Source organism: Equus przewalskii, chromosome 15, assembly GCF_037783145.1.
Source record: "Equus przewalskii isolate Varuska chromosome 15, EquPr2, whole genome shotgun sequence".
NCBI classification, from domain to species: Eukaryota; Metazoa; Chordata; class Mammalia; order Perissodactyla; family Equidae; genus Equus; species Equus przewalskii.
In genome coordinates, this window is record NC_091845.1 from 60,398,269 (window position 1) to 60,425,086 (window position 26,818).

Here is a 26,818-nt window from a genome sequence, read left to right on the forward strand (position 1 = left end):
TTTGCTCCCTAAATGAAGGAAATATCTGCAATATTGATATTGATCCTAGTTACTTATTTCCACACAAAAAGATGGAAAATGATAGTGAGTTCTACGAAAACCCAGAGGCCAGGCAATCTGTAGGCCTCTGTGTTTCTCTATTAACACTGGCATGTATTTTTGTCCATTTTGTTCATCCTTAAGGGTAATTTATTGAAAGAATATATGTGCTTTGTTGCCAAGTAATGAGACTCCTTTTAGAGTGTGATGTATAAAATTGATCTGATTGCCCAAGATTCACTTTGTGTCTTTTTATCAGAGAAACCGTAAATCTCAAAGTTTGTTCTTTATCCACAAATTATGCCCCAGTTCTAGTTTCCAAAGTTAGAAAAGATTCACATGCATTTCCTTCTTTTGGAAGGGATATTTCAAGTTTGGGAACATAAAATGGGGCCGATCTCCCAGGCTACCTTCTGTTTTTTCAAAAATGTGTGTTCAGACTGGCAACAAAAATAAACATTATGATCTGAACTTTCATACAGGAGAAATCTAATCCTGGCGGTAAACATCTGTTCCCTTTTATGTGCTTAATATGCATGTTTCTGGAACAGTTGTAGCTTTTCTAATATCCTAAATGGAATATCTGTGGCCTTTACAGTAATGACCTCAAAGTTTGAGTCATCTGACCTGAGGATTCTCTGATTAAATCCGGTAAGAATTATGGAAAGCCAAATGACGGTTCCGAGGGGAGGATTCCATTGTGTCCTCTGGAAAGAACTTTCCCGGTCTTGGGGGCTCTGGTCAGTGCTCCAGCCATCAGCCTCTTCCTCTGCGGTTAAGTAATTGTGAGACGTTGCTGGTCGCTGCCATGTTTTCATGAAGGGAAACTCCAAGTGGAGTTTCCACCACGGTCTCCGGACACATGTTGTTTGATTGTTTTGTTTTTAACTTTGTTTCAGGCTAAACTTTAAAATAGCTTAATGTGCATCCCACTTAAAGATTCTGAACACACACTTTTTAAAAATTTTAATGGTTTTAACTTATTATCAAGAGATTATCATTGTCGTTTCTAGTTTCAGAATAATTATTTGAGGTTTCTATAGCTGGGCTGATTGGTTTTCATTTGGAGAGGGACTGCCTAATGAAATAGACAGGAAAACTGGAGAAGTGCGAGCAGCCAGATAAGGAAAAGATTTGTTTTTCTCTTAGCAGCTCCCAGATCTCACTCACTTAATGGACTGAGAATCCCTGCCAAGGAAACAAGAGAAACCCTCTGTGATAGCAAACTTAAAATCACCTGCACACAGGGGCAGAGAAGGCCAGACTCAACAAGAGGGAAAATTAATAGGCAGGTGCTCAGCAAAAGAAAACCAAAGCCATATAGCAGTGGAAGGCAGCCTACCCTAAGAAAGAGCTAATTTTGTAAGACTTTGCCTATGAGAAGATATTTCTGAAGATGCATTTCATGCAACTAAACAAAGGCAGAGCAAGGGCCTCAGCAAATTCTCATTTATCAAGACTCAGAAGTGAAGCAAGAGTCTTTCTCCGGATAATCACACCCTGATTGGAATGTTTGAGCACATTACCCCCTACCTCAGTGTTCTGTTCATTCATTCCTTCATTCTATACGTGCATAAATACAATGCTAATAAAGCTTAATTTCTTCTTAAATTTTCAAATAAAATATGAATAAAAGGCCATTATTTTCTTCTCAAACCCCAGCATCCAGTCTTTAAAGACGTCTGCTCCAGATCTTGAACTAGCCACAGACACATAGTACTTAGAAGAGGGAGGTGGTGAAGGAAGAGAAGTTGGGGGAAGTAGTGTGGGGACCAAGAGAAGACAATGAGAAAGAGCGCTGAGCTAAGCAGTGGGAGACAGAACAAGCACAAAGGGAGAAGGACTCACTGCCGGATGCCTGTTTCCCACTGTAGAGAGGAGGGAGGGAGATGCAGAGAGCTGTCAAGTTTAATCCAGTTCTACTCAGGACAATGGGTGTTCATCCAGGGACCAGGCCCCATGCTACCTGCTGAGGCACAAAGCTAAACAAGCCATGGTCCCAGCTATTAAGGAGCTCACAAATATTAATGGGTGAATTAATATTTACAGTACATCATAACACATTCTAAATAGAAACACAGGAATCAGTTAACTTCCCTCCACTGTTATTTCCTCATTGGTTAAAATGATGGAAACGATACCTATTTCTTGGTTTTGTTATGCAATTTAGATGAGGAGATGTATGAAAAGTGCTTATGATGCTACCTGTCCCATAGCAGCTCAATTAATAGTAATTTTTATTATGGTACCCAGTCTGGTAGCCCAGCATATAGTAAGTGCTCAGTAAATCTTGGCTGTCATTATTATTGTTACTATTATTATGCATGTAGAGTACCTTGGACACATTAATATTTACAGTTTCCTTCCTTTCTCATCCTCCCTAGCCACAATTCTTTAGAAGCATGTGGCCTGGAAGGCCCTGCCCCAGCTGTGACCCATACCCCCATGTGTCTGCCAATGGCCAGAACATTCCATTGCATTTTGCAGGTTTAAATTGTGGAGAATATCAAAGTAGTATCTGGTCACAATCTCAAGGACTCTCCAAGTATTCCTATTGGGTATGCAAACATATCTCGGATACAATGCATGATTGCATGTTATTAGAACAAATATTAAATTTGTTTCAAAGGAAGAGGAACTTACCACAGAGAGGAAGGCTGTTTGTCTAGGACCCAGCTGAGCTGGGAGAGTTCATGGTGTTTGTGTAAGTTGAGAGAAGTAGGGAGCATGAGAATAGATCCTACAGGTTCCTTCCCACCCGTTGAGAATTGTGGATTCGATCTCCATAATTATTAGTAGTAAAATAGGAAGAAAACACTTCGAGCACTTATTATATTTCTGCTTAATGCTAGACCTTATACGTATGTTGGCTCATGTAATCTTCACACCAACACTGTGGGGTATTTTCACCCCAGGTTTACTAATGAAACTCAGGAAAGTCATGTAACTCTTCCCTTACAATTCTTGAAAGTAGTAATAGTGAATTTCCTTTAAAAATAGTCAACAATTTGACTTTTCTCTATTTCAGAGAAATCTCCCTCCCTTGCCCAAATATTCCAAATTTACAAGTCTCATGGCTTCCACTGGGTAAGCACCACTAGCGGAGACCTCATGAATGGAAATAAATGGCAACCCAGGCACGGCAGCTTCAGGCCACTCTGGAAGATTCCCAGGCCAGGCAAAGCCACCCTAGACAGATCCAAAGGCACGGGAAACAAGCCAGCAGCCTGCCCTCTGGTGACCGGCCCACCCCACCCCAGGTGTTGCAATACTAATGGGCGTATGTGAGTGTTTCAGAGGTCCTGAAAAGCTGGCGCTGAGACAGCAGCAGCCACACTTTGGTGTCTCTTGTGGAGCTCTTCAGCAGACATTTGTCTGGACAGCAAACAATGAGCTACACCTGTGGTTTAGGCAGTGTTTCGTGGGACACAAATGCCAAGGTAAAAACAGTCGGTGTACCCAGTCTGAAGACTGGAAAGAATGGAGTCCTTTGGCTGCCCTTTCTTCTCTATGCACAGAACACATCTAAGGCTGCACTGCAGCATCTGTTTATGGCTGAGCCGCCTTTCTTGCAGAGCGTTGATGCTAACCAGTTCTGGCTGACTGTCTTGCATAGAGCACCTTCTTGCTCAGTGAACAGAAATTCCTAGATAGATAAAAATCTATATGTGCGCTGTTCAGCTTCAGGGGTATTTTGACCTGTCTACGTTATGTTCAATTATTTCAAATAATCTTTATTGAGGTCCCATCATGTTAAGGCACTATGCTTAGAGCTGTGGGAATTGAGAGATAGATAAGTTGATTAGAGTCCAGTAAAGAGGAAAAAAAAGTGTGGATACCACTGACATAATACAAGGAGGATGTGGTAAGTTCTTGCCTTGCAGAAGAAATGGAGACAAATTGTATAGATATCCCAGGGAGAGATCCAAAGAGCTGGAATAATTTTCCCAAAGTCACACAGCTAATCAATGGCAAAGCCAGAATTTGAACCTTGACTAGCAGAGCCCATGTTCTTATCCACTATCCTATCCTGCCTCTAAAAAACAAAACAATTTTCACGTTCACCAACTGTTTGGGGAGGATAATACTATTGGTAGTAGAAAATCTGCATTGAATTGGTTTTAGTAGCAATGAGTCCTCTTTGTGACTTACTGGTGGCTTTGAATAAGAAAATAGGCATAGATTCTGTGCTTAGAAAATAGTTTTCTCTTTGCAAAGTTACCAGATTATTAGGGGACAATAAATTTTAATTAGGACATTGAGCTAGGTAATGTGAGTGTAACCAAAAAGAGGGAAATTATACATGTATGTAAATGACCATATCACAAGGTAAAAAGTAACACATGGAGGGAGGGAGATACATGGAAAGTGTTATGGTGTTAAGAAGGTAGATGGACTGGTTCAAGCAAGCTTGAATAATGAGCTAGGCCTTCAAGTTTGAGTAGGGATCAAACCTGGGTCTTCATTATTATGTTGTTTGATCCACCAAGCTGAGCAAGCCAGGGATGCTGATGGTCAGGCCAGCCTTAAGGGAAATGCCTGCTTCGCCAAAATGTCTCTCCCGGCTGTCTTGCACAGCAGTCAGGAATCCAATTTTAGACATTCATTCCTTGGGCCATGGCCCTACACTTTCCAGGCATCCTCTTAACACAACTTCTGCTGAGAGGGGTGACTCCTCCCAGGTTCTCAGCCATTAACTTAGTGGTGTAAAGTCACTTATTAAGCTTCTTTCTTTTGGAGATATTCTTTGAAAATCTCGTTTAGAGGAGACTTGAGTTTGGAGGATGAGGCCGAGGAATGAGGTCATTTGGGTGCATAAATAAGGAGCTAACACTTTTTGAGTGTTTACAATGTGTAAGGCACTGTTTCAAGAACTTTTTATGTATTAACTTATTTAATCATCACAACAATAAGATGTTCCCATCTTACAGATGAGGAAACTGAAGTACAGAGAAGTTTAAGAAAGTTTCCCAAGGTCACGAAGAGATTTGTGAGTAGGTGATCTGCCCACAATAGGGACTGAGCTCCCAGAGTACAGCATGAGAATAGCAAGTACTTGGGAAGAGGGAGAGAGGGGAAGGGAAGGAGTCGAAAGGAAGTGGGAGGTCATCCAAAACAACCTCATCTATACAAAGATTCCAATTAGGACCAGGTGATGATGGTAGTGGAGGTGGTGGTAGCAGTGTTGATGGTGATAGTGGTGCTGTTGATGCGCGGGTAAGGTAGCTATATCCACTAAACATAGATTTTTTTTATCAGTAAAAGTAACATTGTTTTATTAATAGTAATTTTTCCTTTGGATCGAAAGAGATGTGGTCATGTACATAGATAGATTAGATAGTTACAGCACTATCTACCCCTGAATAGCACTTAATTACTAAGTATGTTCACAAACATTGTTTCACTTGATCCTTAGAAAAATCCCATGAGCAATATTATATTGCCCTTTTACAAATGAAAAAACTGAGACTTGCAGACAGAAAGTGATTTTCCCAAGATTAGACCCTTCAGCCAGTACATGGAAGAGTTGGCACTCGACCTTCCAACCTCCTCCCTCCACCAAAACAGAGCTTCCGCCAGCGCTGTACATGGGTCCAACACGTTAGGATTTTCATTTTTGATTATCTTCCTTGAGAAATGCAACCCTGGTAGATTCTGAAAAAGGGGAAATCCAAGCATAATGTAAAAGGTGGAGGCGGTTGGATCCTAGCACTTGATACATTGGGAGTTGGTTATATAAGGACTCAGAAAGGAGGACTCCAGACATAGCGAAGGGCTTCCTCAAAGACACTGTGGTGGGAATGAGCTTCACGTGTTAGAAGAAACCATGTGGCCAGAGGATAGAGTGTGCGGGGCTCAGCGGGACACGCAAGGATAAATCCCATGGAGGCTTGCAGTAAGTCCTTGGGACTTTATTCCAACATTGATGGGAAGTCATCAGAAGATTCTAAGCAGCAAAGAAATATCCTCTGATGTATATTTTTAATAGGTCACCCTGGCTGCTATGGACAGTGGACTGTAGTTTCCTGAGAGTGAGAGCAGGCAGACCAGTGAATATAAGTGAGTCACTGGGAGAATTGAATAAGACAATTCAATTCTTTATCAACATAGTTTATAAGAACTTTCAAAGTACTATTCAAATGATCGCTATTAATAGGTCAATGACTAGTCATCAAACTACGGCAAATAATGAGACCATGTCTCTTAACAGCACAAAAGGTGTGAAAGAGCAGATGAGATGCTTCTCTGAATTTTAGGTTCCTTGTCAATCCAGCAGTCTACCAATGCATACTTCTCTGGATGTTCATGAAGATGAGTAAAAGTGTCTAGCTCAGTACCTGGCCCATCATAAATGCTCAGGCAAATATGAGCCTCCTGTTCTACATGACTCCACAAATAACAATCAGTTGATGTTACATAGTCTGAGAATTCAGCAAGGCTAAAATCTACGGATTGAAGTAAAAAACTGAAATGGAAATTAGAGACGTCATACTTAATAGCTCGATGCTATATAATGATAGTTCCACACACCCCCTGGGTCTGCAAAGCATTTTTATATAGACGTACCCCAAATACAGAGCGTGGGTTGGGGTTTCGGTACCTAATATTGATGGCTTTTCGGTGCAAACTGAACAGTCTTATAAGGAGAGCCTGGAAATCCCGGCCTACCCAGCTGACCCTTTCCGACCACTTGGTCATAATCCTATTTCCTTTGCCTTAGCGCTTTTCTAAGGTATCAGCTCGCATTTGTGTCCTGAAATACTTGAATATTTTCATGTAATTCTCCCTTTTTTGATGGACAGATTTATTTTCTGTCATCTTTCATGAAATTTCCAAAGATAGGGTATAGATAGTTATGTTAATGAGATTTGTTTTTTTCTCTTTTGCAAAAGTAACCCTTTAGATCAGCGCTGTCATGCAAAGCCTCTAGAGTTATGGTCATCTAATGTAAACTCAATCATTGCAGTCTAAACGCCCTTGAGACACACAGGCCAATGTGCGTCCAGTTATTTTAGTAGCAGTTCGCATGTCCCCATCTAGTTATTTTTTTATTCTACTTATTTATTAATTTGCATGATAACTGGCAAATTACATTGGTTAATTGTCTTGATGTCTAGAATATGAAGTATTATAAAGCCAGATGTTAGCTGGGATTCATTAAAGAGAAAAGGGTTCATACTTCATGTTTGAATAACAAGATATGATCATTTCTAGAATCCCCCTTTTGTTAAAAAAAAATGTGTTTCTGCTACGGTTCACATTGTGTCCCAAATAATGCTCAGAACAACAGGCATTTTGAGTGAACATTTATTTACATCCATACCGGCAAACTACAAGATAACATCCAATTAACATCTGACTTTTAACGCTTCACACAGTAGATCCCAAAACACTTGATGAATTTTTTATTTATAATGCAAATTTATTCCAAGGCTGTGTAAAACGTTAGAATCTGAGAAAGAGATTGCACCTTTCTCTGAAACTTGCCTGTAATTTGTTTTCTTACCTTAGACTTTCTTAACCCTGTGGATCTCAAACTCTATTGGGTAATAGAATCATCTGGAGAACTTAGTAAATATACAAATGCCCAGGCCACGTCCTACTTCAATAAGCCTGGCCTTCCGTGTTCTTCAGTAGTGCCACAAGCAGACACTTAACCAAAGTTTGAGAATCACTGACTTAACCTTTTGAGATTTTAATCCTTCTAGAAAGAAATATCTCATTGGTTTGAGTTTTGGAGAAACCGAAGGATATGAGCATTAGACACAGAAGTAGCAGGAAATCCCTAAAAACCATTATTGCCAGCAAACATATGTGGAGGTAACTTGTAGTTCTTCTCAATGACAGCATCCCCGGTAGGCAGAATTTAAGGAGCCCGGAGAAGTGGCTATCTTATCCCTCCTTGGGAATGGAATAGGAATTAGCTGTGCCCCCCTATTCTTGGGAGGATGACAATCGAGAATCCTCCTTAAATAAATCCCTCTTGAGTTTTCCCATGACCCACCCAGGACTTCTCAGTCTCCTGGTTTCCCAGCAGTGCCCCAACCAATAAACCTGCCAATTAAGCAACTGAATATCATTATCATGAATGTAATTACAGACAGTAATTTTGAGCTAGTAAATGCCTCCCATGAATGAATCCCTTTTCCCAAACCATCTCAGCTTCTCTTCTTAGGAAAATGGAAGGCAATCCTATCCCCTGCCTCACCCCAAACGAAACCTCCTTTGCTTAGAAGAAATCCCCACTCCTGCTGGCCCGGGGGACATGCTGAGCAGGCTTTCATAGGCTATGCTTTAAGGAGGAATGTCCCCTTGGGTAGGGTCCCTTTCAGCATCTATCATCCAAGCATGTTCACTAGTTCCCTTCGCTAGAGAACAGTACTACCCAGTTTGGCTATATTGCTTTATTTCTGTTCAGGCAGGGGAATTAATACCAAATTTTTTAAATTTCTGCAAAAAGTCAAATGTTAGAGGCTTTACAAAATAGTGTGATAACTTTAACTTTACTTAAAATGGAGCTTTCCAGAATGCAATTTGCTGAGGATTTAGAGAGGCCCTGAAAATAAAGGCGACATTACAGAAGCATGCATGAGTGTGAAGGCTTTGCATGTCTGTAGAAATAAAATGAATTTCTTCAGGCCTAGAGTTAACTCTTGCATTCAGTAACTTTATATTTAGCTCATGAAAACCTCAAACCCCTATGGATAATAGATACTTGAATGGTTTCTACGATAGATATGTTTAGTCTGAAATGTAATACAGTCTCCCAAGATCTTAATCTGTTGTTCTCTTTTAATGGATAGTGCGAATAAGTGCCTGTAATTGCACCAGTCCCTGGCATGGTTGAGTCCAGACATTTTCAATTCACCATGCATTGAATAATGCCATATAAACTCTGAGAAGAAAACCCATGTTTATTTCACTCCCCTCATGCAATGCCTAGCACAGCTGTTTGCATAGAGTGAATTTTCAGGGTTCTTCTCTGAACAAGATCAAATGTCACATCCAAAAGCTAGCACATTGTACAATTTTTTTTAAAGGGGATTATTGCTTACTGGCCAAGTTAAGATATTTCAAGCCCCAGCATTTCCATTTACCGTGACAAAGAAATCATGTGTTGATTGTTACTTTATTGTTGTCATTGTTCACAGTCTTCTGGAGTAGAAATAGAGTGTATGGGCATCGGAATTTCCACGTAGTAAAGACCAGGAAGGGTAAATGCAACTTCGAAAGTGACGGACAGGAGATTATGCCTTGAGAGAAAGCATCCTGGCAAACATCTCCTGGGGACATCTAGTAGCTTTAGCTTATGAAAACCTAAACCATTTTAAACCTTGCATTAAATAATTTAAAATTTATTTTAGATGTTCAAATGGCAGCTTAAAATTCCCAGATCAGGATCGATGTGTCTCTCTAATACAGCTATCTGTGGTCCTTTGGTAATTTCAGCATAAAAGAAAGTTCACATAACAATTATAGTCTTTCAATAACTGGATATGATCGCTTTAAAAGTAGAACTCTATTTATATTATATTCTTTCTCATTTTGACAGACAGTAGCCGAAGTAGCTGGAAATATGGGTGACCAGATGGATTATGTTTTTTAAAGTGTGTGCATATACAAATATATATATACATTAGCTTGCTCACTTTTACTCTGTACTTTATGTCCATGTACAGTAAAGATATTCAAGGAGGTAAAACTGGCCACCAGGGAAGGTTAGCGTGAGAAAGTTTTCATTATATTATTCCATTTTTTTCCCATTTTCTAGAGGGCAGACCCTCAAGTCCCTGAAAATGGAATAGAAAAAAACAACATAATATACATAAATAATTAACTGCCTGTCCCTCAACCGAAGAGATTTGGGGCTTATCATTCTATCATTAGGGCTCTTAATTCACCACACACTAAAGCACTATCTGCTTTCCTTCATCGGATCTCAGTGCCAATTTGGGACTACCCTGAAACCATTTACAAAATTTCTATTTGAAGATCCAGTCTCTTTTTTTTAGGCCGTCAGGGATAGAAGGTGGTAAGGAGAACAGAGTTGTCACTCTCAGTGTAGCCACGTGAGCATGTCCCACTTAAGTAACAGGGTGCCCCTCAGGTCAGCCTGTGATAAAACCCAAGTCAAACAAGGCTGAATCCTGGATGTTTTATGTCGTAAGGATCTGAAAAGTGTTCACGACCAGCCCTGACCCTCAAGACCTCAAATGGTCATCTAAGCAGTAACATAAATTGGTGTAAACTTGCTCTTGGGCCATTGCTGTGGAAGCGGGACTGGCGAAAGTGCAGCCTTCCCATGGAGGAACTAATGTCTTTGTAGGCACTAAAAATAAGGGCGAATGTGTTGATTACTCCGACAGGCAATCCAACTGTGGTGGCTAAATGCCCAAGGCTGACAAATTCTGCATCTTATCACTGCCGTCAAGTGGAGGTGCATGTGAATACTGTCAGCCCGAAAGAATTGAGAAACAACTTGCCTTCCAAAACTGCATCTCAGCAAAATCTTGACAATGCCAACAGCTCGTCATCTCGTGTTTTTCAACCCTCCAGAAAATGGCCTTCCAGCCTGGGACAAATCGAAACACTGTCCAGACCGAGAACACGACTGGAAGCTAGTAGGAATGTCTGAAGCCTGCCTACAGAGGAAGAGCCATTCGGAGAGGCGCAGCACGTTGAAAAATGAACAGTCGTCACCACATCTCATCCAGGCCACTTGGACTAGCTCAATATTCCATCTGGACCATGAAGATGTGAACGATCAGAATGTCCCCAGTGCCCGGAGCTTCCAAACGGAGGAAAAGAAATGTAAAGGTAACCAGATTTTTATTAAACCATATCAGGTGTTTCAACAAGGAAAAAAATCCTGTGTTGTAACTGCATGCTTGGTCTCCATGTATTCCAACTATAGTGTCCATGTGCTTTCCCAACTGTTCTGTTACAAAGTTTCTTTATATCCAAGTCTTCTTTTAAACATAAATAAATAGGTGGGTTCCAAAGGAGAGCAGCTAATTTCAGTTTCATGTTGTGTTGGGGCGCTTGGGGAGAAGGCGTTTTTATTTCTCTAATTAGCAAAAGGATTGTTAGTTTGGCTTTAATTTTATTTTTGAATCTGCGTAGAAATAGCCAACACTAGCATTACATAACTACTTGCTTGAAATGTATGTGCGCGTGCGTGCGTGCGTGCATGTGTGTACATTTCTTTTCCCAATTGTACCAGTAGCTAATGGGATCTCAAAGTCCACCTTTAACCTAAATAGACAATTCATGTTCAAAAGAGAGGTTTTAAGTTGTTTTCTTTTACTCATTAAATCCTTGTGTCATCATCCTGAAAGGCAAGATTATGGTGTTAGGAGGTTGTCACCTCATAAAAAAAGTTAAACTGGCCTAAGTTCCTGATTGCATTAGATTTAACTGGTCTTTACCTCAGGTTGCCTCCACCCTGACAGATGTCTTTGTGCTGATCGCTTTATTGTCTTAGGGCTCCCCAAAATCTTTGCTTCTTAAATTAATTTGTGTCTTTAAATGTCCAAGAAATCAATTTGCGTTTTTAAATGTCCAAGTTCATGTAACTTCTCATTCGTTTTCAATTTAGCATTTTTTTTTAAAAGTTCTTTTTCTTTTTTCTTTAAGGCATTAAGCTTTCTTAAGGCTTCGTGACAAAATTTTAAATTGTTATTTGAAAATCTGGTAATCACATACCAAGATATATTAATGAAAGTTTGTAAAGACTCCTATATATGAGCCATGAAGGACTTTTGAAAACTGTTCTAACTTGAACGTAAACACATGATTATGTTTAACCCTCTCAAAAAGCCTCTGGTCCTTTAGCTTTTCTGAAAACACTTCGAAAGCTCCTTGGAACTACCGGTTGACCTGGGAAGTGGTGTGTGCAGATCATTTCAGATGAAAATAGGATGATCTAAAAATAATAATGAAACAGTGATATGAACTCTGATTTGAGTGCAGTCAAAACTATATATGTTCTCTTTGGAAAGATTTGTGTTTGAACTGCTTCTCTTCTTTATTTCTTTAGGAGATTTGAGAAATTGAAAAAGATATTTAGGAAGAGCAAAAAAAGTTTTTTCAAAGGAGTCAGGATAGAGGACAGGTGTGTCTGTATATGTGTATGTGCACGCTTGTTTGAAATACAATTGAGATTTAGTCTTAGAATTTGTAACCGGGTTGTATCTTCAAATTTTATGAACTGGTATTAAAACCATATCAGTCCTTGATTGATAGTGAAATGCCAACAGGAAACTGTAGTGTCCTTATGATCGAAGGACCTCACAAACTAAATTTGATTTATTCACAGTTGGTACTCATATTCATGTATCCATTCATTCATTCATAGGGTCCATCCATGACTCTATCATTTATGAGAAATCTTGGCCTTGCGTTTCTAGAGTTCTTGACACTGTATATTTTCTAGTATGTTGGTACAGGTTAAAAGCAAAAGGAAAGAGTCTCTATTTGGATCCTAGACTCTAAGTATAATACAGTGGTTAAGACCACAGATTTTTAAGTCTGACATATTTGGGCTAGAATCCTAGTCCTTCCACTTTCTGTCCTTAAGAAAACTTATAATTGTTGATAAAACTAAATAGGATAATGTATTGAAGCATTTAGCATAGTACCTCTCATATTGTGCTCTCTAAAGAGCAGCTGTCGTTGTTAGTATGCTCATTATTATTAGCTGTGCATCATTAAATCACATAAACTCCTTGGGCTGCACTGTATGCCTGGTAAGGAATAGAGGAGGGGAGCGGGACAAATGAGTGCAGGGTGGAACATGACCTTTCAGGGAGGTTAGAGTTGGTAATCCATTTGCATTCGTTCAGCTCTCTTTTGCTGAAAAGTCAGAAAATTTGTTTAAGAAGAAAATTTAATCAAATTATTAAAGTCCTTCCTCGAGATTCTAGTATTAAAAGGAAAACAACTAAGGTAAGCTGTCTTATAGTTTGCAGAGTAACCAGGGTTCACTTTGGCATGGATATGAAGCTGTGCTTTGGTTCAGCATGAAAATGCCACCAGAAAGCCTAGGTTGTCATGGCCCAAGGACCCCATGGACTGAATTTCACTCATTCACAACGGACACCTGTATTTAGTGAGGCACCAGCAAAGCCAAAGAAACAACGTGATTAGTCACTCTTTTCTTTTTGGAGGTGGTTCTTCTCTGCTTGCCTGCTCCTTCTATATAGTCACTGTGAGGAGAGTTCTATTTTGATGTCCATCCATCCTGGGCATTCATTTCCTGGCTATCCCTGTCTAGCCCCCAAGCATGCTTGATATCTCAGTCCTGGGCTATAATGCCATGCATTCATCCCATCAGTGTTTATTGAGTGCCTACTATGTGTAGAATATTGTCCTCGATGTCCGAGCATGAAGAAATAACAGCAGAGCCAAAAGAACATCCAAGTAGCCACATTTCAAAGATCCCAAATAGAATTGATAAGATCTAAATGGCCCTCAAGGCTACAAAAGCTTAAGGATCCACAGTGCAGGAGCCATGCAATCAAACTGACTGCTTAAAGTTGCATAATAAGCCCATTTCCCAAATCAGTAATCTAGCAAGTCTAGACCAGTGCACCTCTAACTGCGGTTTGTGGGTGGTTATCCTTCTGTAAACTATTACTTTACAACTCTCTATCAATGCAAGTCCAGAAACTGAGAGTAAGCTTTAGAAGCTTTTATAGCAATTTGACATTGCCACTGACATTCAAATGCATGATCAGTGGATTCATCTCACTAAACAGCAACCAGTTGGGTATTGTCAAACTTGCCTGATCAGTCATGTGTGGCCAGAGCTACGTAAAAGTCCTGTGCAGTAAAACTGTGTATTGGGCCATAAGGGACTGGATATTTTTTCTAAATGGTCCTTCACTTCAAATAGTTTGAGAATCCCTAATGTATGTTTTATAGTATCCTTAGTGTTTTTTCTTTAGGCTATTTTTGGTATGCGTATAATGTTTTGTTTATCATTTTAGCCTGAATACTGCTTTCATTTTAATCCGCATATACGTGTGCTCCTATCTGCTACGCCATTCTAAGGAAATTAATTGGTAAGATGTTTAGCTAGAATGAGAGCTCTGGAGACCTTATATTCTGCTGCAGAGCCCACACTTCAAATCAGCCCTAGTACCAGAGGCTAGTGACCCCATTTCCTTCCCCAGCCCACCCTTCTATCTCCACGGTACACCTCCCTGGAATTTTTGTCACAATTTGAACTGATTGCTCAGCCTTGAAGACCACATCCTCCTCCTGCCCTTCTCCTCCCTTCCCAGAGTCTGAGATGATGTATTTGGTGGTGCTCAAAGTTCACCAACCAGTGGCACTAGCAGCACTGGGGGGTTATTAAAAATGCAGAATCTCAGGCTCCAACCCAGGCTACTGAATTGGAAACTCTGGAAAGGGCCCATGAATCTGTGTTTTAACCAGCCCTCTGGGTGATTCTTAAGACCTGAGTGTCAGGAAGTGCTTGAGAACACTCTTAAGCTCTTACTATAGGAAAAGGTCTGCCACCTAGTGGACAATTGGGGAATGTGCATTTTTCTTCCCTTCCTTGACCGCACCTGATGAGCCACCTGAGTCTCTCGGCTCTTGATTGGGCCTTCCTGTAGGCCTACCTTATGTTAATTACCAACTGGATGTTCTGCTTAATCACTGGGCCTGATAACACAACCCTCTGGGACGCGAGTCCTTCTGAGAGTCCCACACTCTGTTTGGCTGGGGCCCTGATACTTCTTTTAAGTTCTTATGAGGCTTCTCCACTCAGCCTTCTCACGCCCTCCTGAACTTCTCTCTGGGAACCACAGTCCCAACCAGTCCTATAAGGATGGGTACTAGGCAGATGCTTGCACCCCTGTAGCTGAATCTAGCCAGCCCTGTGGAACCCAGACAGTCCCTTCCATACTTCGATGTTTACCCTTGATGTCAATCAACACTGGAACCTGGTGGGAGAAACAAGGCAGGGATGGATCCACCTCCCTGGTTGCATTAGAAAAAGGATAGCAGCAATCTGGTGATCTCACTGAATTTTCTCTGTAGGTCCACTCTATGTTTAATATCAAGGAAACTGAGTCTCAGGGCCGGTCCAGTGGTATAGTGGTTAACCTTGCACATTCCACTTCAGCTGCCCAGGGTTCATGGGTTCAGATCTCAGACGTGGACCTACACACCATTCATCAAGCCATGCTATGGTGGCACCCCACATACAAAAAATAGAGGAAGATTGACACAGACGTTAGCTCAGGGACAATCTTCCTCACCAAAAAAAAACGAAAGAACTCCTGAGTCTCGATACCCAGGAAGGCATGAAAAAAATAGTTAAAATAATTTTACCAACAAGTTATTTTCTTTCATTATAAAAGCCTTCTATGTTCATTGTACAAAAAATGAAAATTTCTCAAAAGTTCAACAAAAATAATTTCAAAAAATCATTTGTAATTCCGTCCTCCAATGATAAGCAGTGTTAAAAATCTTTATTAGATTTTAGTCTTTTTCCTGTGCATATCTATTTTCACAAACCTGGAATCATGCTAGGCATATCATTTTTAACCAGCTTTTAATGCTTAACAATATATCATGCACATTTTCCCTTGTCATTAAATATTGTTCTGAATCCTGGCTTTTATTGGCTATAGATTATTCTTTCTTACAGATATACCATAATATATTAAATCATTCCCCAGGATTTAGACAAGTTAAAGTAATTTTTAAAATAATATCTTATGTCAGCAAAGGGACAAGCTATTAACTCATCCTCTTCATAAGGAGAAAAAATGAATCAAATCAATGATCACAATTTTAAATGATGTATAATTCTCATTTACCAAAATAACAAAGTGTTCTAAAAATGAGAGACATAAAACCAAGTCATTGTATGCATGATAATCCTTCAAGTTAGACATTCACATTTTCAGCGGATGATCGCTATCTTTTGTCCTTAAATAAAATACAAGGACATCTTCAGGTGAGTACTTTAGAAGGTCGACGGTTAAAAAGCTTGAACCCTTCCACCAATATGACCATCTGCTCCATCCATCTCCGCTCTCCACTCAACCCTACTCACCATACATCAGGGTGTGCAGTCCTCGCTGAGAGTCCTAGTGTGATTCATATACCTCAAGGGCACTCAGAAGCTTTAGCCATCAACCTGAGAATGCCTGCTCTCTACCAGCTTCTGACATATGCAGGAGAGCTTTGTTATTTGATACTGCAAAAGCAGTGAAGAGCTCCCCTAAGTAGACGAAGGCAGACAGAAATAGAGGGCAAGAAAAGAGAGAAAAGCTATCAGCCAGAGTGGAGAGGAGGAAAGAACTGGAAACAGAGCAAGGTCAACAGAAGGCCAACATCAGAAATTCAAGGCTCTGTTCCATCCAGCTTCAGTTTTCATTGAGATGTAGCATGGTGCAGTGATGGACCACTGGCTTTCCAAGGCCAACTGAGCAGCGTCTATCACAACATGAAATGCAAGTGTGCTTTGACCCAGCCATCCCTCTTAGAATACTCTGTCCCATGGAAATACCACACAAGGCATGAAGATCCGTGTTCAAAAGTTTTCTTTGCACCTTTGTTTTGATTCCTGAAAATGTGGAAACAATCCAAATGTCCATCCATAGGGGAATGTTCAAATAAATTATGGTATATCTAAAGCATCCACCAGAAAAATAAACAGATTTTTTTAAAGAGGTGGTTTTAGGCATACGTAATGGAGAGGCAACTATGCATTAAGTATAATGCAATCCCATTTACAGTTTTAAAAGTCTTCATAGTTGTGTGTGCACAAATGTGCATAGAAAAAATTTCTGGATACACATCAACCTTGTGACAGTGGATACCTTAAAAAGGAAAGAATGGAATAAAGGAGGATGCTGATATTAACTTGGTAAACAACTGCATTCAAAATATTTTACAGTAAGAATATATTAATGAATAACGTGTAATTTTTTTAATGTTAAGATCATATGCTTTACATTCTGACAGGCTTAGGTTGACTTCTTTCTCTTTAATTTACTAACTCAGGGCAAATTTTAAACCTCTCTGACCCTGAGTCCAATTTTAAATGGAGTAATAATATCCAGCTTTCAGATTTGTTGTAAAGATGAAAGATAATGGGTCTAAAGCACCCAGCATGGTGCCTGCCACTTAGTAGAGACGAGATGCTAACTATTCTTAGAATATGAACAATCTCTCAGCTTGGTGCCCCCTCCTTCAGTCTTTGTCACCCTTTCTGACCTTGAAATACATCGATGAACTGTATAAACATAAATGAAGGAAGCAAAACAACACATCACATACACAGCTGTAGCAGAGGCATAAACACTGAAAGAAGGGTCCACAGTGGCAACCAAGACATTTCTCAAACTCTTTGCAAAATTAAAAATTTAAATAAGAAACCAAGAAAAGTATGAAGGGGCTGAAATGGAATTTTAACTCAGGCAGTCTGATTCCAGCATCAGAGCTTTTTATCATTGTACTTTCTTATGACACAAAAGGGCAAGAAGATTCCAGGCACCCTAAGGAAGGAATCTAAACCTTAGGGAAAACATTGGTCTACACTCAGGGAAGGGTATAGAGCAGTCAGACCTGCTGTGACCAGAGCAGTGGGGTTCAGCACATAGCTAGTTATAGTCTAAGGTCAAATTCTGGTGCTGCCTCTTATCAGCCATTGAACCTTGAACGAGTCACTTAGCCTGTCTGAGCCTCAATTTCCTCATCTGTAAAATGGAGACCCTCTCCCATAGAATTGTGGAAAGAAACAAGCTCTTAGATGATTTTACAGGACACAGTGAGTGCTCAATAAGTGGGAGCTATTATTCTTATAATGAAGCTTGGAAAGACTCTGAGGAGCATATACGATATTAAGGAATTAGAACACTCATATGAGAATAACCACTGTAAGTCGATACTGACAGGATTGAAGTTTCTAAAGCCAGGAATATTATGGATGCAGGAGAACAGACACAATAGCCAAATCCCTTGATGCTTCCAACAGATAGTTTTCAGACAAAATCAGATACAGTGTGAAGGGTTAACTTATTGACCTTGCATTGAAGTTGAAAAGCTATTGTTGGGAGAGCCAGCCTTACAAAGACATCACAGATGACCACTGGAATTCAAAGTCTTTCCCTTCCCCAGGTCATCTCCCACAGGGTTGCCCTGAATGCCTGTAATTGCCTGGTTGCCCTTTCTCTGTGGTCTTTCAAAATGCAAACCTCGGGGCTGAATGAATATCTTATCAAGTCGCTAGCGTCTCCAACTGGTTGAATTGGATCAGATTCCTTTCTCCCTTGACAAGGTGCAATAAAGGCAATGGAAAGAGTAGGAATGGAAGGAGGCCATTAAAGACATGAGGACAGCCTGGTGGCACAGCTGTTAAGTTCACACGTTCCACTTTGGTGGCTGGGATTTGCCGGTTCAGATCCCAGGTGGAGACCTACACACCGCTCATCAAGCCATGCTATGGCAGGCATACCACATAAAAAGTAGAGGAAGATGGGCACAGATGTTAGCTCAGGGCCAGTCTTCTTCCTCAAAAAGAGGAGGATTGGAGGCAGATGTTAGCTCAGGGCTAATCTTCCTCAAAAAAATTTTTTTTTTAAAAAGCACAGAAATGGATGAGAGAGAGAGAGAAAATAGGAAACAAGACTGCCTCATCCCAAGGGGCAGGTTGTCAGGCTGTGTACTGTATGCGACATTCACCTCATAGTTGAGGATATGACACAGTGTCCTGAGGACAAACACCACCTACCTCACTGCTTGACAAGGGCTGCCCCTGAGCACAGGATGAAACTACAAAGAGGTTCTGGTCAAATTTAGACAAATGTGTTAATGGCATATTGATCATGGGCTATCAAGATATTCCAAGATTGATAACACTGTGTTGTATAATTGAAATTGCTAAGAGAGTAGAACGTGAATGTTCTCACCAAAAAAATTTATATATATAATTTATTATATATATTTATATTTATCTATAATATATATTTATATATAATATATATCATTTATATTTACATATATAAATATGTGCAGTGATGGATGCGTTAATTAACCACATGGGAGGAATCCTTTCACAATGTACACATAGCAAATCATGACAATGTACACTTTATTTTTATGTCTGTTGTTTTTTTAATTTTACTTATTTTTTATTATAGTAACATTGGCTTATTACATTATATAAATTTCAGGCGTACATCATTATTTTTCGGTTTCTGTGTAGATTACCTCATGTCCACCACCCAAAGTCTAGTTACAATCCATCGCCACACACATGTGCCTAATTACCCCTTTCGCCTTCCTCTCTGCCCCCTTCCCCTCTGGTAACCACCAATCCAATCTCTGTCTCTATGTGTTTGTTTGTTGTTGTTTTTATCTTCTACTTATGATCGAGATCACACAGTATTTGACTTTCTCCTTCTGACATTCGCTTAGTATAATACCCTCAAGGTCCATCCATGTTTTCACAAATGGCCGGATTTCATCGTTTCTTATAGCCAAGTTGTATTCTATTGTATATATAAACCACATCTTATTTATCCATTCGTCCCTTGATGGGCACCTAGGTTGCTTCCAAGTCTTGGCTATTGTGAATAACGCTGCAGTGAACATAAGGGTGCATATATCTTTACGTATTCGTGTTTTCATGTTCTTTGGATAAATACCCAGCAGTGGAATAGCTGGATCATATGGTAGATCTATTCTTAATTTTTTGAGGAATCTCCATACTGTTTTCCATAGTGGATGCACCAGTCTGCGCTCCCACCAGCAGTTTATGAGAGCTCCCTTCTCTCCACATCCTCTCCAACACTTGTTTCCTGTCTTGTTAATTATAGCCATTCTGACAGGCATGAGGTGATATCTCATTGTAGTTTTGATTTGCATTTCCCTGATAGTTAATGATGTTGAATATCTTTTCATGTGCCTGTTGGCCATGATGTACACTTTAAATATCTTGCAATTTTATTTGTCAATTATACCTCAACAAAGCTGAAAAAAATATATTTCAAGTATCCTCAAGTTGCATAGGTAGCCTACTGCATCAAATCTTAGGGATGTTGCCCAGCATATAGTGGACACATAGGGAATGTTTAGAACAGAAGACGATGGTTTGGCTCTTGGTTCTGACACTTACCAGCTATTTAACCTTGGATAAATCACTAATTCTCTCCAACAAAGAACGTAATCAGAGATTAATTGACCACAAAGAAACCAAAGACATTGATCTACACTCCATTTTAAAGTAGCTCTCCAGTACGATAACCATACTTCCCATGGTGGGGAAAACAGGGAAAAAATACATTAAATCAGTACTGACCCCAAAAACCTAAGCCATGATAGCATAAAACAGTGCCAGCCCAGGAAAAACTGAGAAATCAGTTCCCTTACACAGTCTCCTTCAGTATCCTTACTTCTCTTTGGGACAGCTTTCCCCAGGAACAGAGGAGTCTTTGGCCCATCCAGAGGCCCATTCTCAGTTCCCCGGTAGATCTAGGCTTCTTCCCCCTTCAGTTTCTGAAAGTATACTCATGCTCCATAATAAACTTATTCCCCTGAGGGCGTTCATGACCAATACTACCTTATCTCCTGACCTCTCCAGCGCAGGGACTTGGGGTTTTGAGTACCTCTGGAGATGCAGAGGCTCCACACCAAGGGTAGCCTCTAAGAGTGGCACTGCAGACAAAGTAGGCAAGTATCTTAGGGAAAATTTTCACCTGTATTTATGACTTAGAGTAACACAGGGATGGTTTCTCTCTCTAGCTAGTCTATTCTGTGTCTTATGCTAATGATGAGCTATATTTACAGGTTAGTCTTTCAGGTTCTGGACCAATTCAGCCTCCTTGACTTGAACTGGAATAAATATGACCCTATTTCTCTATCCACACTGCAAGGGTGCCAGAAATCCAAAACCAGCTGAGCTTTGGAAATGAGAGTCAGACATCCTCCATGAGGGGCCAGCCCTGTGGCCAAGTGGTTAAGTTCTCGTGCTCTGCTTCGGGGGCCTGGGGTTTCGCTGGTTCGGATCCTGGGTGCGGACATGGCACCACTCATCAGGTCACGTTGAGGCGGCATCCCACATGCCACAACTAGAAGGACCCACAACTAAAATATACAACTATGTACTGGGGGGGATTTGGGGAGAAAAAGCAGAAAAAAAAAAAGAAATCCTCCATGATCCAGAGTGATCCTCCATGACATTGACCTGAAACAGAATTATTATCTTTGGTAAACCTACATCACCATGACATTTGTCAGTATTGACTTATACAAGGGACTTGACTTTATTAAACTTTCCTGCCTCTTAAAATATAGAACTGCATTGCAAATATGACTATTTAATTATCTATATTTTGAAGGCACTCAACATTTGAGTTAGAGTATTGTGCGGGGTTTGATGGTTTATTAGTCTAGATGGCAATGTTGAGTGAGTGGCAGATTTTACCCCAACTACCCATGGTTGCCCTGTAATGTGCAGCTCTAAAGGCCATACTATTGTAAGCCAAGCCTCAGAACTAATGAAAAGATACTGTTTTGGCTCTTTGTTTGCCTAGCTCTGGAAAGAGCTTCTTATAATAAGCCTAACATATAAAACTAAAGGTCAAAACTGTGTAAGTAAAAGAAGTTCCTGCCCTTTAAGGGGAAAAAAATACATGTTAATTTTTGCAAGAGTTTCAGTTGAATGGGTTTCCAAGGAAACAGGTATCTGCAATGGGTTCATCCCATTTAATATTTATGGCGGAGCAAAGGGAATAGTCCTTTCTAGTTATCCCTTTGTGGTTACACATGACATGCTCATTCCTAACTTTCCTTTGAAGCGATCTCTCTATATTTGAGTCTTATTTCTTCCCCAAACAATGGAAATGAAGGTTCATTCTGTGATTTTTTTTTTAAAAAAGTTGTGAAATATCAAGAATATAAGCTGGTGATAACTACTAAAAAGTACGAAAATAACGCTAATCAATCTGACACACTTTTCTTAGATGAATTGAAGGCTATTGGATTTGCTTGTTGTTTTATTGCAAATCTGCTTACTTTTTGAGTTGGTTTCTGTTTTTAAGATTTGAATTGGAAAAACAAAATTGGAGCCAAAGGACCATCAAGTCTTCAAGTTTGAGTGACTTGTGTGTTTTCTTGGAACAGCTGCTAAAGTAAACTTATAAATTTTTTTTGTATTTGATCTTAAAGCAATCTCAGGTTTACCAAAAAGTGGAAATAATGCAGAGAACTCTCCTGTACCCTTCACTTGGGTTCACCAATTGTTCACATTTTGCCACATTTGCTTTCTCATTCTATGTATGTGGATGTTTGTATGTGTTTGTATGTATATGTATTATTTTTTTTTCAGAACTGTTTGAGAGTAAGTTGCACACATAGTGCTCCTTTAAATACTTCAGTGTGTCTCCTAAAATCAAGGAAATTCTCTTAGAAAACCATGGAACAATGATAAAAATCAGGAAATTTAACATGAATGCATACTATTATCTAATCTATAGACTTTATTTAAATTTCACAAATTGTTCCGCCATACCCACCTTCAGCACACAATAAATGCCCCCTTTCTTTGTCTTTCATGGCATTGACATTTTTGGAGAATGCAAGCGGATTATTTTGTAGAATGTCCCTCAGTCTGGGTTTGACTGATGCTTCTTCATAATTAGAATCAGATTATGCATTTTGGGAAAAATACTAAAAACTTGTTGTATCATAGGATGCTTGCTTTTATAAAAATTTGAATTTAAGTATATGATTCAGAAATAGTTTCCTATCTTCCAAACCACCTACATCTTTGTGTGAGGCAGCTTATGTCTTTATTGATGAACTTGTCTTTGTCTCACTGGGTTGAAGAAAGTATATTTTCCAAAAGTCTTCTTATTAAGCACACATTAAGTGCTCTGAGGGTGAATGTCTCAAGAATAAAAGTTACTTGTTTCTCTGTTACTTGTGACGTTTTTAAGGTTGGAATGACAGGATGATACTTACCTGGGGAACACCTTTCTTTATAGTTGGGACAGAAAGCAGATTCTCCACAGTTTGAAGACTTTTCTGAGGATGACAAATAGACATTACCTCTTCATTCTCTTCTCATGTTTTAACTGGACATTCTTTTCTTTCTACAACCCAAATCATAGTAAACTACGAAACAAGTAAGATTGGGATGTATCTCAGATTAATCTTGATATTTACTGTGTATCTTTCCAGACTACTTTGACATTTAAAATAAAATGAAGAATTTCAATTCACCGTTTTGTATGGGGATCTTGGGCTACCAACATAACAGAGATCTTATTTTTGAAAATTCTTTTACCAGTGCTCTTTTATTCTCCTCATCCTTCAAGTCTCAGTTCAAATAGCACTTCCTCTGTGATTCTTTCTCCATTCCCTATCAGAATGAATCATTTCTTTCCTTATGGGGTCATGAAATGTTATTGAAGTAGTTACTGTGCTCTGCCTTCTCTTATTGTGGCTACTGAACATGCCTGTCTGATTCAGCAGAGATTATGAGTTCTTCTTGATTTAGACCAAAACTGTTCTTGAGTGTGTTCTATGTGCCCAGTACTGTACTATGTGCTGAGAATAAAAAGTTAAACAAGAAACACCACTTCCTGCTTTGGATTTCCAAGTAGATATGTTGGAAGAGCTTTGAGTCTAGCCTTGAAATGAGCAGCAACTCTGTTGACGACCGCGCAATGATAAAATTATATTGGCTGGCTGGCATTTGTGTTAGAGAAGAATAAGAAAGAATTTAACCTACATTGTTTCAGATATAATTCCCTTTTACTCCATATTCACTTAACATTTGAAGTATTCACTGTGTCAGATACTGTTTTCTGGTTGTTGATATGTCTTTTTAGTTGGGTTGCAAATTTCAGAGCAAGGTCATGTCTTCCTCCTATGGTGTATCCTCCATTAGATCTAGGAAATAACTTATATGATATTGATACATAAATGAGGTGAACTTTTTAATTTTTTTATTTTGATAATCAGTTTTAATTAGGTCAAGCTATTTGTAATCCTGTATCTATTTTTGTAAAGCTTTACTGAGATATAATTTACATACCATAAAATTCCTCTGTTTTAAGTGTACGGTTCCATAATTGTTAGTATATTTACAGAGTTTTGCAATCATCGCCACAATCTTATTTTAGGACATTCGCATCAGCCCAAGGAAATTGTGAGCTGGTTTACAGTTACTCTTCATTCTCATGCCCAGCCCCTGGCAACCACTCATCTACTTTCTGTCCCTACAGATTTGACTTTACTGGACGCTGCACAAAAATGGAATCCTGCAATGTGACCGACATCTTTCCCTTAGCTTATTGTTTTTGAGCTTCATCCACATTGTAGCATGTATCACTACTTTGCTTGAACTTTTCACCTTTAATTATTCTTCATAACATTTTCAAGTATAAGTATAGAACTGGAGCCTTTAATGAACAAAGAATAAATCTTTTGAAAACTACATCAGTTGTGGCAGAGTCTAGATTTTGCATTAGTTATTCTTAAAGGTGAAAAAGCAAAGTAAATGCAGATGACTCAGTCACTCATTCGTTATTCCTATTATTAGGGAAATTTGTTTTAAAATTAATCTCTGACATGTTATTCTGGAATAAAAAAAGTATACTATAGCTGTAAATGTCAAAACCATTCCATTCAAACAATCACTCAACTTTTCAAATCAAGTCCATCAGTGTGAATTACAATGAAATAATCTTCTCAACACATTAAACTAAGGAGAAATGGATCTACTTGCTGTAGGTGATTAAATAATACATGAAATGAGTGGCTATGTGATACTCATGCAAAGCATAAATGATGTTCATAAAAACATAAAATATTGAAGAGTATGTATGTTTTCCAGAGAGAAAGAGAAACAAACATATTGATCAAAATAAATATATGAAGTAGCATTAAATTAGGTGCATCTTTGAAAAACAGACAAATCATTATAATGACCTTAGAATTTGTGTTGAAACACATTATTAGTTGCCCAAAACTTTCAAAACCTTAAAATAATTTTCTAGGTAGAAAAATAGTGTGGGGAAGTGGGTCAAGCAAGTTCTAGACTAGCAATTTAAGGGCTGAAATTTCAATACTAACATCTTCCCTTAGTAGCTACATAGGGTGAGAACCATCCCTCAGTTTTCCACTCTGTAAAGTGAATGGAAATACCTCCTCTACCAGTCTTATTGTTTGGTTATGAAGATAACATGCAATAGACCTCATCATTTTTATTTAGCCAGTGTTCTAATTAAAGTTACACCAAAACTCAAGTTTTATTTTATGTTTTCTGGACTGCGATGCCCAAGCTTCATCAGACTATATTAGACTCATTAGAATTTCCTTTTGAATCAGATGTTCATTCATGGAAAAGAGCAGACATTCCACCATTGGCTTATAAAAGAGAAGAATTCAATGCTGATAACAGTGGTCTAAAATATATTTTAAAAGCCTTACTTTTCTTTCATTCCCCAGCGTTAAGTGTTCTATTCTGTACTCACTTTTGTGTACATACATTTTCAGTTTGGTCTGGATCCTGAGCTCTGTTTTAATTTTATCTCATTTTTTCAAAGCACAAGGAGACCTTATGATTTGCCTTTGGTCTTAGGAAACATCAGTCAGAGCAAAAACCTTGATCTTCATCCTGGGGGCTCTTACGTGCAAAACGCTGTCCTGGAGCTCCAGTCACTAACCAACACTCCTCCAGCCATTGAAATGCTGTGGAGGAGGGGCCTTGAAATAGCACAAATGTCTCTGGGAATTTGGGGTTCTAAAACCCATTACTTGAAAACTTCAATGGAACAAATCTTGACTTTAGGCTCAAATCAGACTGTATATTATTTTTTAATATGCAAGAGAGAATTTTATAGACTTAACACCTATCCAGGATGTTTAGAATATTTTGAGCACATAAATTTCCTTGTATGACATGGTTAAGTTTCTGGTCCTCTCAGGGAGGTCAACTGACAAACCATGGGGGATCACTGCACGTCAGGTCATCACAGCCCTACCTCTGGACCCCAACGTAAGCTATGAAAGGCATGAAGGCAGCAAACTGGAGGCATGTTTTGTAGCCACATCCTGTATTCCAACTTATCATCCTGTTTACGTGGAGAAAACACATAGTAACTCACAACCTGGAGGGATACAATTTTAGGTCTTTCAGCCATTGTCCGCTCTCATTCATTCATTCATTAAGCAACTATTATATGCTTATTGTGCACTATAAATTAACTTAAATATCTAGGAAATAAGCACTATGCTTTCATCTCTAATTTGTGCAATGATTTTAAGAGAACACAGATATAAATATAAATACTATTTCAGCTTTACTACGTAGAAAGGCACCGTATTTTGGAAATAAGCATGGGATTTGCAACCAAATAAACCTGCGTTCAAAATACCACTCATCAGCCTTATGACCTTGGGCAGGTTATTTAACCTCTCCAGGTCTCGGTTTCCTCATCTCTAACACGGGAGCAATTATATCTACCTACAAGATTGTTGTGAGGCTTTAATGATATGATCTACAGGAGAGTCATTTCACAATGCATGGATCACTGTGCGGAATAGAGATAAAGTAGGAAAAGAAAACAATGTGTGACCAAGGCATAGAGACATCGTTCAGCAAAACAGCAAATGGCCTGAGTTCAGGTTATGTAAGTGACAAGAGACAGGATAAAGAACAGTCCAGGGCCACATTACGAAGGACCTGTAAGTCTTTAAAACTCGTCTTGAAAACTAAGGGTGATTTCGAGCTGGGCTGCGGGTT

At 39.2% G+C, this 26,818-nt stretch overlaps 1 protein-coding gene across 39 annotated transcripts in view; it reads left to right on the forward strand.

The window, feature by feature from the left end:
* The window catches only part of THRB (thyroid hormone receptor beta), a 360,916-nt gene that overhangs the window by 278,272 nt on the left and 55,826 nt on the right, over positions 1 to 26,818 (forward strand). For all 39 annotated transcript variants that reach the window (XM_070577483.1, XM_070577457.1, XM_070577464.1 and 36 more), the window contains one exon: positions 10,597 to 10,857. In XM_070577483.1, coding sequence (XP_070433584.1) covers positions 10,668 to 10,857 — 190 coding nt within the window. In that variant the 5' untranslated portion in view covers positions 10,597 to 10,667. The remainder of the gene's footprint in view (positions 1 to 10,596; positions 10,858 to 26,818) is intronic.